Here is a 14861-nt window from a genome sequence, read left to right on the forward strand (position 1 = left end):
GGAATGAGGAAGCGGCCGCCCACCTACCCAAGAAGAAGCAGAAAGAGCTACCACGATACCGTTTGTGGCTTGACCGCGTGGTGGCTGGTGGCCAACTGCCCCCGTCACGTCGCGTGGTGCTGGTGGGGGAATTTTGGATACGGCCGGATCGTCGACGTACGCTGCTGTACCGTATATCTGAAGGCAAATTTCCCCTAGATCACTGCTGTGCGACTTCCGTCAAATGGTTCTACCGTAATCATGTCTAAGCTTTCGGACGCTCAGGTCGCTGAGCTGCAGTTTCACTTGCAAGGTGCCGTACAGAGCTGCATCGACCGTTGTCTGTACCAATCTGCTAAATGGTATAGTCACTAGTCCTTGCTTGTATCTCGTCCTTTTGTCGGCCCAGATTTACTTACGGAACACTTACACAGGGCAGCCGAGCTGCTGAATTCGCTCCCGCCGTCAGATGACGGGTCAGACACCGAAGCCGACTCACCAACACCTGCAAGGTCCGTTAAGCCTGCATCATTCGAGAAGCCAGCAGTCGACTTGGAAGAGGCGAGACTAGAGAGCAAAGAGCAACACAAATATTTACTAGCGAAGACGTTCTTCGATTGTCGCGAGTTTGACCGATGTGCTGCCGTGTTCCTCCCACAGACACTACCGCAAGTGCCTAAACTTGCTTCATCATCTCCACCCTCGGCGAAGAAGGGTAAAGGAAAAGCCAAGACTGGGAACACACCTACCAAGCAGAAAGAAACCGACAAGGTAGTACGGAATGTCAGCCAACGCTCTCTCTTCCTGGCACTGTACGCCAAATACCTATCAGGCGAGAAGAAGAAGGATGAAGAGAGCGAAATGATACTAGGCCCGTGTGATGGACCGGTCACGCCAAACAGGCAGCTTAACAGTATATCGGCTGTGCTGGAGCAGTATTTCAGTGAAAGGCATGCGGAAAACAAGAACGGTGGGGGTTGGCTTGAATACCTGTATGGTGTTGTCCTGGCCAAAGCCAAGGACGAAGAAATGGCCAAAGAATGGCTGATTCAAAGCGTGAACATATATCCCTTCAACTGGGGTGCATGGCAGGAGTTGCAAAATCTAATTGGCAGCGTCGAAGAGGTATGTTCTCGCTGTCCTGCTCGTCTCCCATGTCCGCTAAGAACATTTCCGCAGTTGGACCAAGTACTCGAACGGCTTCCCCGCAACATAATGACTTTCATATTCCACATTCACACGTCCCAAGAGCTCTTTCAAACAGACTCTCGTGTCTTCGCAGCTCTATCTCAGATTCAATCCTTCTTTCCTACCTCACTTTTCTTGCAAACCCAACGCGCCCTCCTCCACTACCACGCCAAGGACCACGAAGAGGCTGCCAGCATTTTCACGTCCATCTTGGAAGCGGATCCATATCGTCTCGACGCAATGGACTCATATTCCAATTGTCTGTACGTGCTCGAGGCGCGGCCCCGGCTTGCATTTCTGGCCCATCTTGCCAGTGCAACGGATAAGTTCAGACCCGAAACGTGTTGCATTATTGGAAATTATTATTCACTGCTTTCAGAGCACGAGAAAGCAGTCATCTATTTCAGACGCGCATTGCAGCTTGATCGCTCGTTCCTGACTGCGTGGACACTCATGGGCCACGAGTTTGTGGAGATGAAGAACTCACACGCCGCGTTAGAAGCGTACCGGCGAGCTGTCGATGTGAATCGTAAGGACTACAGAGCTTGGTATGGTATGGGACAGACATACGAAATGCTCAAGATGCATTCGTATGCGCTCTACTACTATCAGAGAGCCAGTGCGCTGAGACCGTTTGATGCGAAGATATGGGGTGCAGTGGCGGCATGTTTTGCACGCATAGGGAAGGTAGGGAATGCAATTCGAGCCTACAAACGTGCATTGGTAGCGGGAAGCTGGTATGAGGGTAGCGGAACCAGAGGTGGTGCAGACACATCCTTTGGGAGCGAAGGGTCAGGTCTGCAAGGTCTTGCGGGCGGAGTCCTTGATCCAGACTGCCTTTATCAAATCGCTCTTCTCTACGAACGGATGGGTGAAGTGCGGGAATGCAGCGCATATATGGAGCTCTGTCTTGCGCAAGAAGAGGGTCCCGGTAATGGCGATGACTTCGACGAAGACGACGCCGGTAGCCAGCAAGGTGGCGGCGGGGTCGGTGTCACGGCAACAACAAGCAAGGCAAGGATGTGGCTTGCGAAGTGGGCTTACTCGAGAGGAGACTACGCGAGAGCGCTGGAACTCGCGACAGAACTTTGTGAAGATGGGGTGGAAGTCGAGGAAGCGAAGGCATTGCAAAGAGATGTGAGGGCTCGAGAAGAAGCAGAAAGAGCCTGAGAAACATTTCAGGAGCAAGCCTGACATCGTGGGAAACGACTGCACTCCGCAACGGTGCACATACCATTCCATATGTGGTGTATTGCTCGAGAGTAGCCGCGCTAACATACGTCTAATACATGAGTTGCCGCGATAATTCCGTTTTTCGGCAGCTCCCGACAAAGCTTTAACGACAAGTATTGACGTACACAACCTCAATATGGATACGCTGTTCGAGGGACTAGATAGAAGAGAATCTTATGCGGTCATGCTGGCAAAGGTCTTCCATACCAAGAAGGATCTATTAGTAAATCGCAACGGATTCAAGTCTGAAGGGGGTTCTGGAAATGGTGCCGAGGGAGACATTTCCAGGTCGGGTTTCCTGGAGCTGCCTCAAAACGTCAGCAATGAATTGAGAGAAATGAAATTTGACTCTGCTGTTAGAGAATAGCTTGTAAGAAGCTTCAACCGATGGATACTCGACTTGTATACGTTTCATCCAGTACGACGTTCTTCTCCGGAATCAGATCCGTGGCTCCTGCAGAAACCTCTTCCAGTGGTACTGAACCGCTGGTCCATTTTTGCGGCGTAGGCGATGCGACTGCGTTCCACGAGTGTTTTCCTTGCAGAATGTCTTCCTCGAGAAAGATGCGTTCGGCAGATAAAAAGCTCATGATCGAGCGGAGCTCATCGTTCATTCGTACAACCGTATACTCTAGATCAGCTGCCCGTTCAGAATCACAAATCTTCTTTTTTTCGGAGCTGGTGGTTAACTTATTGCTCTCAAAACGCCTTGGCAAGTTGCAAAGAAACAAGTGAGGATAGTTCCACGGGGCAAAGGTTGTCCAATATAGTCCAAAGACCCGGAATGACGGTAGCCTTGTGTGGGCCATCAGCTGGCCACTGCCAGGTACACCCACCAGACGGACTGCTCGGATTCGCATCTAGCATCTTGATGGCATGTATGCTCAGCTCTCAGATCTCCGTTATCTCTTTGGATGGAGCCAGGTCAAGGATAAGACCAGCGTGATTGGACATCCGTCCAAACCAGGGCCGAGGCATCTCTTCCTCGAACCCGAGGGGGAATAAGCAGGACAGGGCGAGGAGTGAGAAAGGGAGCGGAGCGGCTGCGCTGCAGTTCCTGTGTCGGAATCTGGCTAGAGACGCACGCAATGCTAGAGAGGTTTGACTCAGGTGTGACTGAAGAGGGAGAGAAGTTTGTGTTTGTATGGGTGATGGGGGAGCAAAAAAAAAGTTATTAGATGCTATATGGCTACACTATTTGGACGAGGCTCTTCTACAAGCGAGCGTCAATTTGATCGAGGGTTTTGCCAAGGGCATAGTCTTCCCTCGCCTTCTTGCTGCGGACGGCGTCGCCCTGCGCTCTGGTGACGTACCTAGCCTCCGTGGCGGGGTTGTAGCCCACGCCGCTGGCCTTCTTGACCTCCTCGTCGGAGAGCTTGGTGTTCTTCTTGCCGTCGGCGCGCTTGTAGATGGTGATGACGACGCAGCCGCCAAGGCCGAGGTTGTGCTGGAGCGCAACGTCGGCGTCAACGTGTCTGTTGTTGGCCCAGCCTCGCAGCTGCCAGGTCAGCTCGGCGCATTGCGCCAGGCCGGTGGCGCCGAGAGGGTGTCCCTTAGAGATGAGGCCGCCGGATGGGTTGATGATCGGGCCCTTGCCACCGTACGTGATATCACCGCGGCGGACCATCTCGTGCGCCTTGCCCGGCTCTGAGAATCCAAGGCCATCGAGCAGGATCAGCTCGTTGGCAGAGAAGCAGTCGTGGAGCTCGCACACAGCAATGTCCTTTGGCGTCACGCCGGCCTCCTTGTAAGCAGCCTTGGCCGCTCGCGCGGTCATGTCGAAGCCGACGAGATCCATGTCGCTCTTCGAGTAGAGCCGGGGCGAGTCAGTCATCATGCACTGGCCAGCCATGAGAATAGCCTGCGAGCGGAGATGCGGCCTGGCATTGAGGAACTTCTCGGAAACGATGACGGCAGCTCCGGCACCGTCGCTGGTAGGGCTGCACTGAAGTTTGGTCAACGGGAAGTGAATCATGGGCGACTTTTCAATCTCCTCGAGGGTATAGTTCTGTCGGAACTGGGCGTACGGGTTGCGCTGAGAATGCTCGTGGCTGATGCGACCGATCTCTGCGAAATCTCGTGCCTCCGCGCCATACCTATATTCAACGCATCAGTGCCTGTACTAGTCTGCAGATAAGAATATTCAACGTACTTCTCCATGTACTCCTTTCCGGCGTTGCCGAACATCTGAGCGTTCGGAGGGCTGTTGGTGATACCACGTCCCTTCGCCATCAGCTTGAACGATAGTTCCATTGGTGGCGGGTGTTCACCAGGTGCTCCAACGAGCGGGCCTGGCTTCATCTGTTCCCAGCCGATCACAAGGGCGCAATCGATGGCGCCGTTCCGGACGAGGGTTCGACCAAGATTAAGACCAGTCGATCCAGTGGCGCATGCATTGTTGGTGTTGTAGATTGGGATGCTGTCATGCCACTCAGTACTCGCAGTACTCGACAAGATGATACGTATTGCAACTCACGTTGTCATACCGAACTGGTAGAAGACCCTCTGGCCACAAGTCGTCGGGCCCGAGCAGTAGCAGGCGACACCGGCTTCTACATCATCGTAGTTGATCCTGGCATCCAGCATGGCCTTTACACCCGCCTCATAACCCATCTCCACATACGTCCGCTCTCCTCTGGGCTTGAGGAACTTGGTGAGGCCAACGCCCAAGACGTACGCATTACCCGGTGCCATTTCCGCAACAATATCTCCTTTCAAGACCAATTGCCGCAAGAGCTATGAACCGGACCTTTTTGTTCTTCTTCCTTGAGCAGCTTAGCAAACAACACAAGAGAGAAGCGATTTTGTCCCTCTTCAAAAATAATATTTTTTTTCAAAAAAAAAAAAAAAAATAAAAGAAGCCAAACATCCGGAGCCGTACGAGGATTCAAGGCTGTTTACATATCATGGTGAGCAGCCCCGCACGAACACCCCGAGTTGGCTGACAGTGCCGCTCGGTACCATTTTAGGATGAGCCGAGGATCTCGAGAGCGACATCCAAGAGGGCTCCCGAGTCAACAAGCGATGACTCTGGCCGCCGCTTCGAGACGTTTCACATTATTTCAAGCACGTCAAGTAGGTAATCTGTTTCGATTCACGGCGAGCGAGGTGCTTAGCCGGCGCGGGTGGTCATGAAGCCTTTTCCGCCGTTTCGCCGCCAGCGGCTGAAATTGTAGGAGCTTTGCTTTTTTGGGGGGGCCTTATCCGGCGCGTCTTCGACGGGACGAAAAAATTCCTTACCCAAAAAGTACATCCGCTACCACAAACTATGTCGCGATTGCAGTTAATCGACGGTGGCATTACCGGCGCATTGCCTGCTAGACGATCCTGTACTGTGATATCACGTGCGCTGTCAGTTTCTCCGTTCAACTTACACCACCCAAGAGCCAGTTGCCCCCGCTTGAACATCGTTTCAGGCGTCAAGACACATTTTGCTCAGTTCCTCGTATCCTCCACGATGGAACCTTGAAGCTTGTTTGTAATCCACCATGGTTAATTTGGTGTCTACACTTAGCCGATTACTATTCAGCCTAAGCAACTGAGTCGTTATCGGGGGCTCAGGGCATAGATCTCTATCTCCACGATGGCCACACATCCGAGGATCGAGCTATTTCCATCGGGAATCGGTTTCCTGCATCACGATCATAGTATCTGCTGGATTCTGTATACGCCTCCAAAGGTTAAGGTGGTGAAATGTCGACCAGAAAAACTCGATAAAATTTCTCGGCACAAACTTGGGGCCATATGAATAGAAAAGATACAGAATTTATGATATTCCTATTGCATCTTTTTAGCATTCTCGTGATCCACACTGGTACGATCGATCTCTCTAAACTAGATTACACTATCCCCTTGTTTTTCGTCGGCAATTCCAGATTCTGACAGTTTCGTCCTGCAATAGCGAGGGACGTCGGGTTGGAGAAGATGCAAAAGGAAAGGATTCTAAGGAAAAGAGTGACGCAGCCGTTCCTAGAACGTGTGAGTACGGCATCTCACAGCAATCTGCGTTAGTGACGCCTGTGAGGCGCAGTTCAAACGGGCAAAAGCATTTCAAAGATCACCGTGAAACAAACGAAAGCAAAAACAAGAACCAAACATGACTCCGAGCTTACATGCAAATCCAACGCCGTGCCGTATGCTTGCCTCGCCTTGGTATATCAATTGACAAAGGAAACATTGTTGCCCTGCTCGCAGAGAAATCCACCCAGCTACTTCTCATGAGATGTAAATTCTGCGCTGTACACTGTTGTGAAGATGAACGCACAGTCTTACTATGAATCTACCTTTGTGGGTGCAATCCTTCTCTTCTTTGTTCCCTTGGCCTCACCCTCCTCTGGAGCTTCTCTCTTCCGAGGCGGCTCTACAGCGACAACCCCCTCGATGCTGGGATGCGGTTCATTCTCGCTCTCTCGCCTCGCGTGAACTGTCGTTGCCCCGCTGACAGAGCTACTTGCACTATGCGTTCGGTGCCCTGTAGCGGCTGGTCGTGAAGCTCCGCCAGCTTCGGCACCCATCGGCGTCTCAGGGGGCGTCCATAGAGGAACAGCGCCGGGAACGGGTGCCGAATGTGCAGCTGCGACACCGCCAACGCTGCTCATAGAGGGCGTGGCATGCATAAGTACATTGGCCTCACCTGAGGCAGAAGGCTGTACGAAGGACGAAGCCACGGAGGAGACGGACATGGACCGTGCGGGACTAGCCGGTCTTGCTGGGGCAAATGTCGACGGAGATGCGGGAAAGCCGGCATCGGACGATTTCTTCGACATGGGAGGAGCAGATGTGTTGACGGGGGTAGCGTTCGGCGTCGACTGAGCAGAAGAAACCGTGGTGTTGATATTTGACGGCTGTGCCTGGCTTTTTGTCGCGATTGGTCCATGATAGACCTGGCCTAACTCTCCGGGAGAGAAAGATAGCGAGGAGCAGAAGCCATCAGACGAAGTCATAAGCAGGGTCAGGCCGTCGTTGGACCAGGCCAGATCCGTGAACGTAGCGAAGTGAAGATTGCTTACAATCACTAGTGGCTTAGACTGCTGTGTATCATAAACGTGCACAGCATCTGACGTGGCCACCGCGTAAACAATTCTGTACGGTAGACCAAAAGCCAACGACGGACCACCAGATGTTGAGGATGGAGGGGCCGAGTCGCTTTCAGACGGTTTGGGCGAAGCAGCAGCCATGCTAGGGGAGGGAGAAGGTGCACTAGTCACAGGAGGGGGATCCATGGTGGACTGTGTCGGAGTCTTGGACGACATTACGGGTTCTGGCAGTGGAGGTATGTCGTCGCTAGAGGCAGTGTCGATAGTGATCTGGCGGGGAGGCGCAGGAGGAGCTTGCCTTAGCGTGTAGAATACGGGAGAACATTTGACTGCGACGGAAGGTTTCTTGTGTCCTGGAAGATACGCCACCGGAGGTTTATTAAGGCCAGCACGTGTGTAAATATAGACGGTGTTGATGATCTCCTCTGGTTGCTTCGCAGTACCTGGGGGGTGTATCACGCGGTACTGGCCCGCAGGCGTGAAACTATCATTTCAATGTTAGCTTTGATCCTATGAGAGATGAATGCTTGGCATGGTTACGCACAGTAAGCTGCCATCCGGTGCAAACGTGAGTCGTCTGAAAAAGGAAGAAAAGGTCTCTTCACCAGCGTAAATCCTCTCATTCCGCAATCCTTCCGTTCGAAGAGCCTCAGATCGCAGACCAAGCCCCGAAGCCTGCAGACTTGGCGAGTTCGCTGAAGGCATGACGGCTGGGAGTGGAAGCGAAGGAGCCGGGGAGACGGATCGCCTAATCGATGGCGATGAGCCAAACGAAGAGCGTCTGGAGTGAGAAGTTGGTGCCGGTGGGTTCATTGGCAATGCCAAACTCTGTGGTGTCCCCGGGACAGACGGAATGGGTGATCCAGCGCCATGAGAGACGGCATCCGACACAAATGAGGCACGGCCCGGCAAATCTGGCGGCGCTGGCGAGCTAGATGAGATGCGGCGGCCGGGTAAGTCCATACGTGAGACCTTATTATGTAGTGCAAATTGACCCTCCTTGGTCTTTAACGTGTATATGTGTACAGAACGATCGGAGGATTGAGTAGCTAGATACTCGTTGAGCGGATCCCAGGCAACACCCTGTACAAAATGAGAGTGCTCCGCAATCTGGCGTACGCAGGCCCCCGTCGAGGTGTTATATATGCGAGCAATGTTGTCCATACTGCCGGATAAGATGAAGGCACCATCCGGGGACCAGGCCAGGTCGTAGATCTCAGAGCCCATTGAGCGGCACATATGCTTTACTCGCCACGTCTCTTTGTCCCCCAGGTTGTCATCTCCCAGGGCACCGTGTTCTTGATGCTCTGAAGGCACCCATATCAGAATGTTTCCGTCGTCACCAGCGCTGGCGAGCGTCTCGCCCTTGGGGGCCCACCGCACGACATTGACGGTGGCCGAATGTCTGCTTAGCGTAGATAGGTATGTAACGCTCCGCTCTTCGCCTTTCGACTCGATCTTCCACAGCTGCAGGCATCATAGTCAGTCAATTCGAGCTCTTGAAATGCCGCAGCACAGACATTAGATGAGCTGCAAGGAAATGACCATTGACTTACGCGAACATTGTTGTCGCCTCCCGCAGTGGCCAGTCTGCCCTTTCCATGGGGCTCAAAGTGAGCAGAGAAGATGGGCGTGCCGTCGTTGTGCCACTGCACCAGCAGCGGCGTAGCCTTCATGGTCTAGGCCGCCCGCTTCGTGAGCAGCAACAACAGCAGCAAGACGGCAATTGAGCTGACGTTGTAAAGATACTGCCTGATGGAGATGAGAAATACGTGGATCTAATGCTGGATGTCCTTCTTCTCTCTTCGTTTCCGTGCCCAGAGTTGTGCGGAGGCGGGAAAAGAGCGTCGAAAGCGGACGGGAAGATGGTATGAGGTTGGAAGCTCGCGCAGATGGGAGGACCAGGGTGCGTCCACGGTGCGGAGGAAGCCAGAGAGCACGACGCCAACAATGGGCCCGGCGTGTACCTTGCTGATAGCGCAGCAGACGAAGATTGGAACGAGGCGAGCTGTTGCTTGGTTTCTCTCCTTTGGTGCGTCCAACGGCGGGAACTAGCACGCCAGCGCCGATTGAAACACGGCTGCCACGACGGCACGCAGATCGCCGGGGACGGGCCACGGAGCCGCACGCGACACAGATCAGTGGCGACGAAAAGGAACTCGACGTGTATTCGCGTGCAGGCGACGGCCGAAACACTGGAGCAGCAGGTGGATCGAGTGAATGTTCGACGTGATGCCTCTGTTTTTGCCGTCTCCGCAGGGCAACGCGGCGACGCGGCGACGATCGTGTGTGCGACGGCCAGTCAGAGAGCGCAGCAGAAGCTCAAGACGACGCGCTAACCGGCTTCGGGCATGTGAGTGGTTTTTGCTGGCTGCGTGTGGGCGACGCATTCAGTACGGGGCCCGGCGTCGACGCAGCCACTTGCTTGTTCTTTGACACGACCACTTTTGGCTCTGGCTTTGGATCGGGGAATCATCTTTCTTCACCCATCGTTCTTGCTTGCTTGTTGTTGTCGTTGCCTTCGTCGTCTTCGTCCTCGTCTTCGTCCTCGTCTTCGTCCTCGTCTTCGTCCTCGTCTTCGTCCTCCTCCTCGTCCTCCTCGTCATCCTGCTGCCATCACCACTACAGCCACTACACTCACATGGCCAGTCGGCCTAGATCTCCCTCCCGCCACTCTCACCGTTGTTCCAGTCCCTTCCCGTCTTCACAGCCTTCCCCGCATGGACTTGATCATTTCTCCGAACAATGAATCCTCCAGTGCCTGCACGTGTTAATGTATGTACCTCGCCATCTCCCCGATGGCCTGATATGCGTGGCTTTCTACACTCTAAGCTCCCATGACGTCTGGCATGACGTCGCCCGACATGCGTTTCCATTCTTGTCGGCTGTGTACAATGCTCCTGTGTAGCGGACATTAGCACTGGGCCTCACTCTTTCTTCCCGCCTACTGCTGATCCGAAGCCACCACCTGAGCAATAAAGGTTCTACCGCTGCTCTTAGTGTTCCATTTGAGCGTACCAACGGTCACTTGCCCAAGTTGAATTTTTTATGTCTGTTTCTTAACCGAGGACTTATCTGCTACCACATTGCTGGTCAAGTACACCATCTGCACTCTGCCATTTCGTGGGCATGTAATTCTCATTCACCCGGCAATCAAACAACCGATATCACTTCCCCTCTCGTCCGTGATCTTTCGAATGACTTTGGTGACGTAACAAATCCGAACGAGTCACATAAGCGCACAGCCTCTGCAAGGTGTGTCATCCAGTCATCAACCATCTAAAGCCACGCAACCCTCGAATGCAGGAGCAATTCTTTTATATCTATATTGTCTTTTTCCTCTGGTATACTGATTTTTCTTCATATTCGTGCTTGAAATGGGCGGCAAAGTCTTCACAGACCTTAGAGTTCCCCGCCTTCCCCATGAGCTGTACCATCACGTCCGTATCCACTGCCAGAAGGCCCTAAGAGACTTCTATGTGGATGTACTCTCGCCTCCTGAAGCACCAGACAAGCCTGACCATGGAGACATTGACTTTCTCGTTGCAAGGCCTATCCTCTCGCCAATCGAGCCCGACGACGTGGCCTCATCGTTCGGTGCATTAAAGCACAAGCGAATTCCTAACTCTAAGACGACGCACTATGCAGTTCCCCTTCCGGGTCGTGAGCATGAGTTTGCCCAGGTCGATGTCCATGTCTGCTCGGAAGGTCATTTCCACTGGGAAGCCTTCTTGCACGCTTACGGGGACATGATGCAGATCTTGGGTGTCTTGAACCGCCCCATCGGTCTCACAGCCAACGAAAAAGGCCTACATATACGCGTCCGTGAGATCGAAGCTAAGAATCGAAAGAGAGCCATGGTGTTCCTAACCTCAGACCCGCATGTCGCAATGCGTTTCCTGCGACTGGACGTGGACGCCTACGAGGCTGGTTTCCAATCAAACGAACAGATATATCGGTGGTGCTTTCAGGGCGAGCTGTATTCTGAGCCCATCATGCTTGCGACGACTTCAAACGATCGAAGCCGACTACGGAAACGTGACATGTTCACAACATGCCTTCAGGATTGGCTACCTGCGCACAGGCAGGAGCTCTTTCCGCCCACACGCAGGATATGGACGCGCGACGAGGTGCGGGATAAGGCTCTAGAGTGGTTCCCTGACGCGCAGCGCAAGTATGAAGAGGCCATGGGCCATAACATGCTAGAGGAATGGCAACTTGGAGTTCTCGCTGATATGCGTGAAAAATGCCTTGGCGAACTAGGCGAGAAGGCTGCTCGGGAAGTGATCCGTGGATCGAAAAGATTTGTTGATCGCGCTGACGGTGCATGGAGAGTGAACGAAGCTGCACCCGAGGAGAACATTGGGCTGGTTCCAGTCTGGATGGACCATTTGCAGACTGAAGATGACAAGGCAAGGTTTCTAGAATGGTTCAAGGAGAATTGGCGGGATGTTAAGGCTCTAGAGACGAAACGCGGGAAAGTAGCCAAGGATCTGAGAGCCACTGCAAAAAGCGGCCGTGAAACAATTCTACCATGACGGGAGCTATTCAATTGCAGGTTTTGGGCTGGCCAAAACTGCACGTTTATCCAACACTCGTCACGCAGAATTTGATACCGAAGGAAATGGTGCATGGCACGGCTTGTAGCCAGCCAACCAATACCCCACAGGGTTCATTCGAATCCTCAACGTCGACAACGAGAGCATAGCTTGAAGCTTTTACGTCCATTGTGATTATGAACTGCCGTTGAACGCATCTTTTAAAACCCACAGTTACAACGCAGATACCCCGGATAAGCAGAAAAATAGTGGACCCTGATGAGAGTTGAAGCTGCGATCTCGCACCCGCTCGGCGTACCTCTTCCCGAATGGTCGTCCCGAGCGGTCGCCCCTGCGGAGAAGCTGAGTAGTATATACGGAGCTGGCTGTCCATGTCTTTTGCCTGCCGCGTTTCCTGAAGCCAAAGAACTTCATAAGACCGACAATGCCGTTCGACACAGCGCTAGACAAGGCCTCCACGGACGGCTCCACGCAGTTCGGATTTTGGCTCACGTGCGTACACACCCCAATTTACTCAAGATGCACTTAGAGATGCTCACGGCAGGAAAGGATCCCGAGCGCGGCTCTCGCCAGAACGATCTTGAGATCTAACGCGAGTTCGTCCGCCAAGAGATTCAGCTGGGTCCTTATCGATGCCGAGCACGGCTTCATCACGGACCAGGATTACTACGAGGTGAAGGCTCCCGCGAGAACGTGCTCGGCCGCAGTCGACGGCTTGCTGCATCCTTATGCGTATCTGCGTTTGCTGACTTGTGGCGTGCTCATAGCTCAGCAGTGCCGTTGGGTCTGAAGGCGCCAGTCCTATCATTCGCGTTCCGTGGAACGAGGAATGGATGATTAAACGAGCTCTGGATGCTGGCGCCCACGGTATTCTAACTCCTATGTGTATGTTTGTTCTACATCAGAGCCCGAAATTACCTTTAATCGCTTTATGCTGACAGATATGCGCATACAGGCCACTCAGAGGTGCGCCCAGCATAAACTGAACGTAATTTTTCTTGTTGGGACCCTTCTGACGTTCGCATCCTCAAATAGGCCGATGCTGCGAAGATAGTGCAATACTGTAAATATCCGCCCTTGGGCTCCCGTGGATATGGACCTGCGTTTGCGCCGCACGCTTTCCCCGGTCTCAAGGTTGGTCCCACGTACGAGCAGGGCGCGAACGAAACCTTGAAAGTTATGGTCCAGATCGAATCCAAAGCAGGCGTCGAGAATGTGGAAAAGATTGCGCAGGTCGAAGGCTTGGATGTCCTTCTGATAGGTAGGTACTTCCTTATTTCACCCTGGAGGGTAGTGCGGGAGCATGTAACCCCAGAGAATCTTGCACCGCTAGACTCTCCGTGAAGTCTGCTAAAAAAAAATTTTTTTTGAGTTTAGGGCCTTTCGATCTTTCGAAGCAGCTTCAGGTCCCACGTGGTGGTGAGGAACACGAGGCTGCCATCAAGCGCATTTTGAGCGCCGCACATGCGGCTGGAAAGAAAGCAGCGATATATTGTAAGTGAGAGTGGCTGGGACACGTAGCTCCGATTATGACATTTCCAAGCGCTACGGTGTTGTTGTGCGATATACTAACGTAATTCTCCTAGGTACAAATGGCGAAGATGCTCAGCGCCGCGCGCAGCAGGGCTTCGATATGGTTTCAATCGCGTCGATCGAGGGAGCACTAGCGGAAAAGATGCAGGCGGAACTAGACGTAGCAACTGGTCAAACTGAGCAGACCAAGGTTGAGCGAAGCTACTAAAAACTACACTGTTGACGCAACCTGCCCTTGGTCCCGAATCCCTATCGCGCACCAGTTGACACGCAACTGTGTAGACTCTGTGCATTACAGCACGACCTCCTCATGGAGACATGAAGGTTTGAGCTCTTCTTCTAGAAGCGCCTAGTGAAAGAATGGCATTTGTTCAAACTCGCGCCGAAGCCCAACTTGAGCCCACCGAAAGGCTCAACAATCAGGTGCAAATATTTTGTGCCTCTTTTTACCCGAACGAAAACTTCCCCAAACCCCCCACCGATAGTCCCAATCCCGCATTGACTAGATTATCTCTGCGAAGCTTATCATGAGAATACAAGGCTATCAACAATGGAAGAAGACCGAAGGAAGGCATCGCTAACTGACCCAACCCCCCCGACTAAGAGAAACTATCTCGCGATCGACAATCATTGCCATATTGTAAACGTGCGGTGAACTTGAGCCGATTTGCAAACTACAAAGAGACAAGATGCCACCTGGCATGTAGCATTCGAACTCCTAACTCTGGCCTTGGCTTTTATTGAACCCATCACATCTGTGATATTCCCATGCTTTTTTTTTCAATTCATAATCTCATCCATCGTCTCCGATGTTTTACCCTTTGCCTCTACCCAGAAACCCCAAATAAAGAGCAGGGTCAACACATCGAAGACCAGATTGATCATACACTTTTCCGACATCATTGCTTCGAAGGAGTACTGGAATAGAAATGCAATCATCGATCTGACACCATTTGTGAACAAGGTACACATGCCCAGGCCAGTGGTTCGGATGGAGTATGCCTACAGGATACATCATGCTTAGAAGCGTACACTGGATGGACTGAGCACGCAGAAACAAGACTATGTGCAGGCCTATATTTGGCGTGATGAGGGACTCTTCTATGTTACAATTGTTCAATTGGGCGGGCCCGGGTCAAACCTGGTCAATTAATCTCCTATTTTGGATAATTTGACTCCTCACAACTCTAGATATCTTACGACTGGCTAGTGACGAAAATTAGCTGTTCCCTTATACTTGGACAAGGGAGCTCCTTAAAGTGTGTGCTACGCATGTCTTTTGAGAGACTGAATCTTGGCCTGGATCAAACTGGCGTTTCTATTAGTGACCCTG

General features: G+C 52.6%; 5 protein-coding genes across 5 annotated transcripts; 3 read left to right on the forward strand and 2 right to left on the reverse strand.

Moving 5' to 3' along the window:
• Positions 1–145: 145 nt before the first annotated feature.
• PV09_01941 (uncharacterized protein) lies at positions 146–3653 on the forward strand. Its single transcript, XM_016354903.1, has 3 exons — positions 146–341; positions 414–1104; positions 1159–3653. Exons 1-3 carry the CDS (start codon positions 241–243, stop codon positions 2335–2337), a joined length of 1971 nt encoding a protein of 656 aa, XP_016216919.1. The 5' UTR covers positions 146–240; the 3' UTR covers positions 2338–3653.
• PV09_01942 (uncharacterized protein) lies at positions 3555–5244 on the reverse strand. Its single transcript, XM_016354904.1, has 3 exons — positions 4877–5244; positions 4553–4819; positions 3555–4496 (listed from the first exon to the last, which is right to left on the reverse strand). The coding sequence occupies exons 1-3, from the start codon at positions 5092–5094 to the stop codon at positions 3614–3616; spliced, it is 1368 nt and encodes a 455-aa protein (XP_016216920.1). The 5' UTR covers positions 5095–5244; the 3' UTR covers positions 3555–3613.
• A 916-nt stretch (positions 5245–6160) lies between these two features.
• On the reverse strand, positions 6161–9547 carry PV09_01943 (uncharacterized protein). Its single transcript, XM_016354905.1, has 3 exons — positions 8993–9547; positions 7981–8903; positions 6161–7920 (listed from the first exon to the last, which is right to left on the reverse strand). The coding sequence occupies exons 1-3, from the start codon at positions 9110–9112 to the stop codon at positions 6672–6674; spliced, it is 2292 nt and encodes a 763-aa protein (XP_016216921.1). The 5' UTR covers positions 9113–9547; the 3' UTR covers positions 6161–6671.
• Positions 9548–10694: 1147 nt separating this feature from the next.
• PV09_01944 (uncharacterized protein) lies at positions 10695–12181 on the forward strand. Its single transcript, XM_016354906.1, has one exon. The coding sequence runs from the start codon at positions 10814–10816 to the stop codon at positions 11972–11974; it is 1161 nt and encodes a 386-aa protein (XP_016216922.1). The 5' UTR covers positions 10695–10813; the 3' UTR covers positions 11975–12181.
• A 125-nt stretch (positions 12182–12306) lies between these two features.
• PV09_01945 (uncharacterized protein) lies at positions 12307–14017 on the forward strand. The gene is made up of 7 exons (XM_016354907.1): positions 12307–12487; positions 12545–12668; positions 12763–12880; positions 12951–12961; positions 13031–13256; positions 13373–13489; positions 13582–14017. Exons 1-7 carry the CDS (start codon positions 12420–12422, stop codon positions 13734–13736), a joined length of 819 nt encoding a protein of 272 aa, XP_016216923.1. The 5' UTR covers positions 12307–12419; the 3' UTR covers positions 13737–14017.
• The last annotated feature ends 844 nt before the right edge of the window (positions 14018–14861 follow it).

This window comes from Verruconis gallopava, assembly GCF_000836295.1.
Source record: "Verruconis gallopava strain CBS 43764 unplaced genomic scaffold supercont1.5, whole genome shotgun sequence".
NCBI lineage: Eukaryota > Fungi > Ascomycota > Dothideomycetes > Venturiales > Sympoventuriaceae > Verruconis > Verruconis gallopava.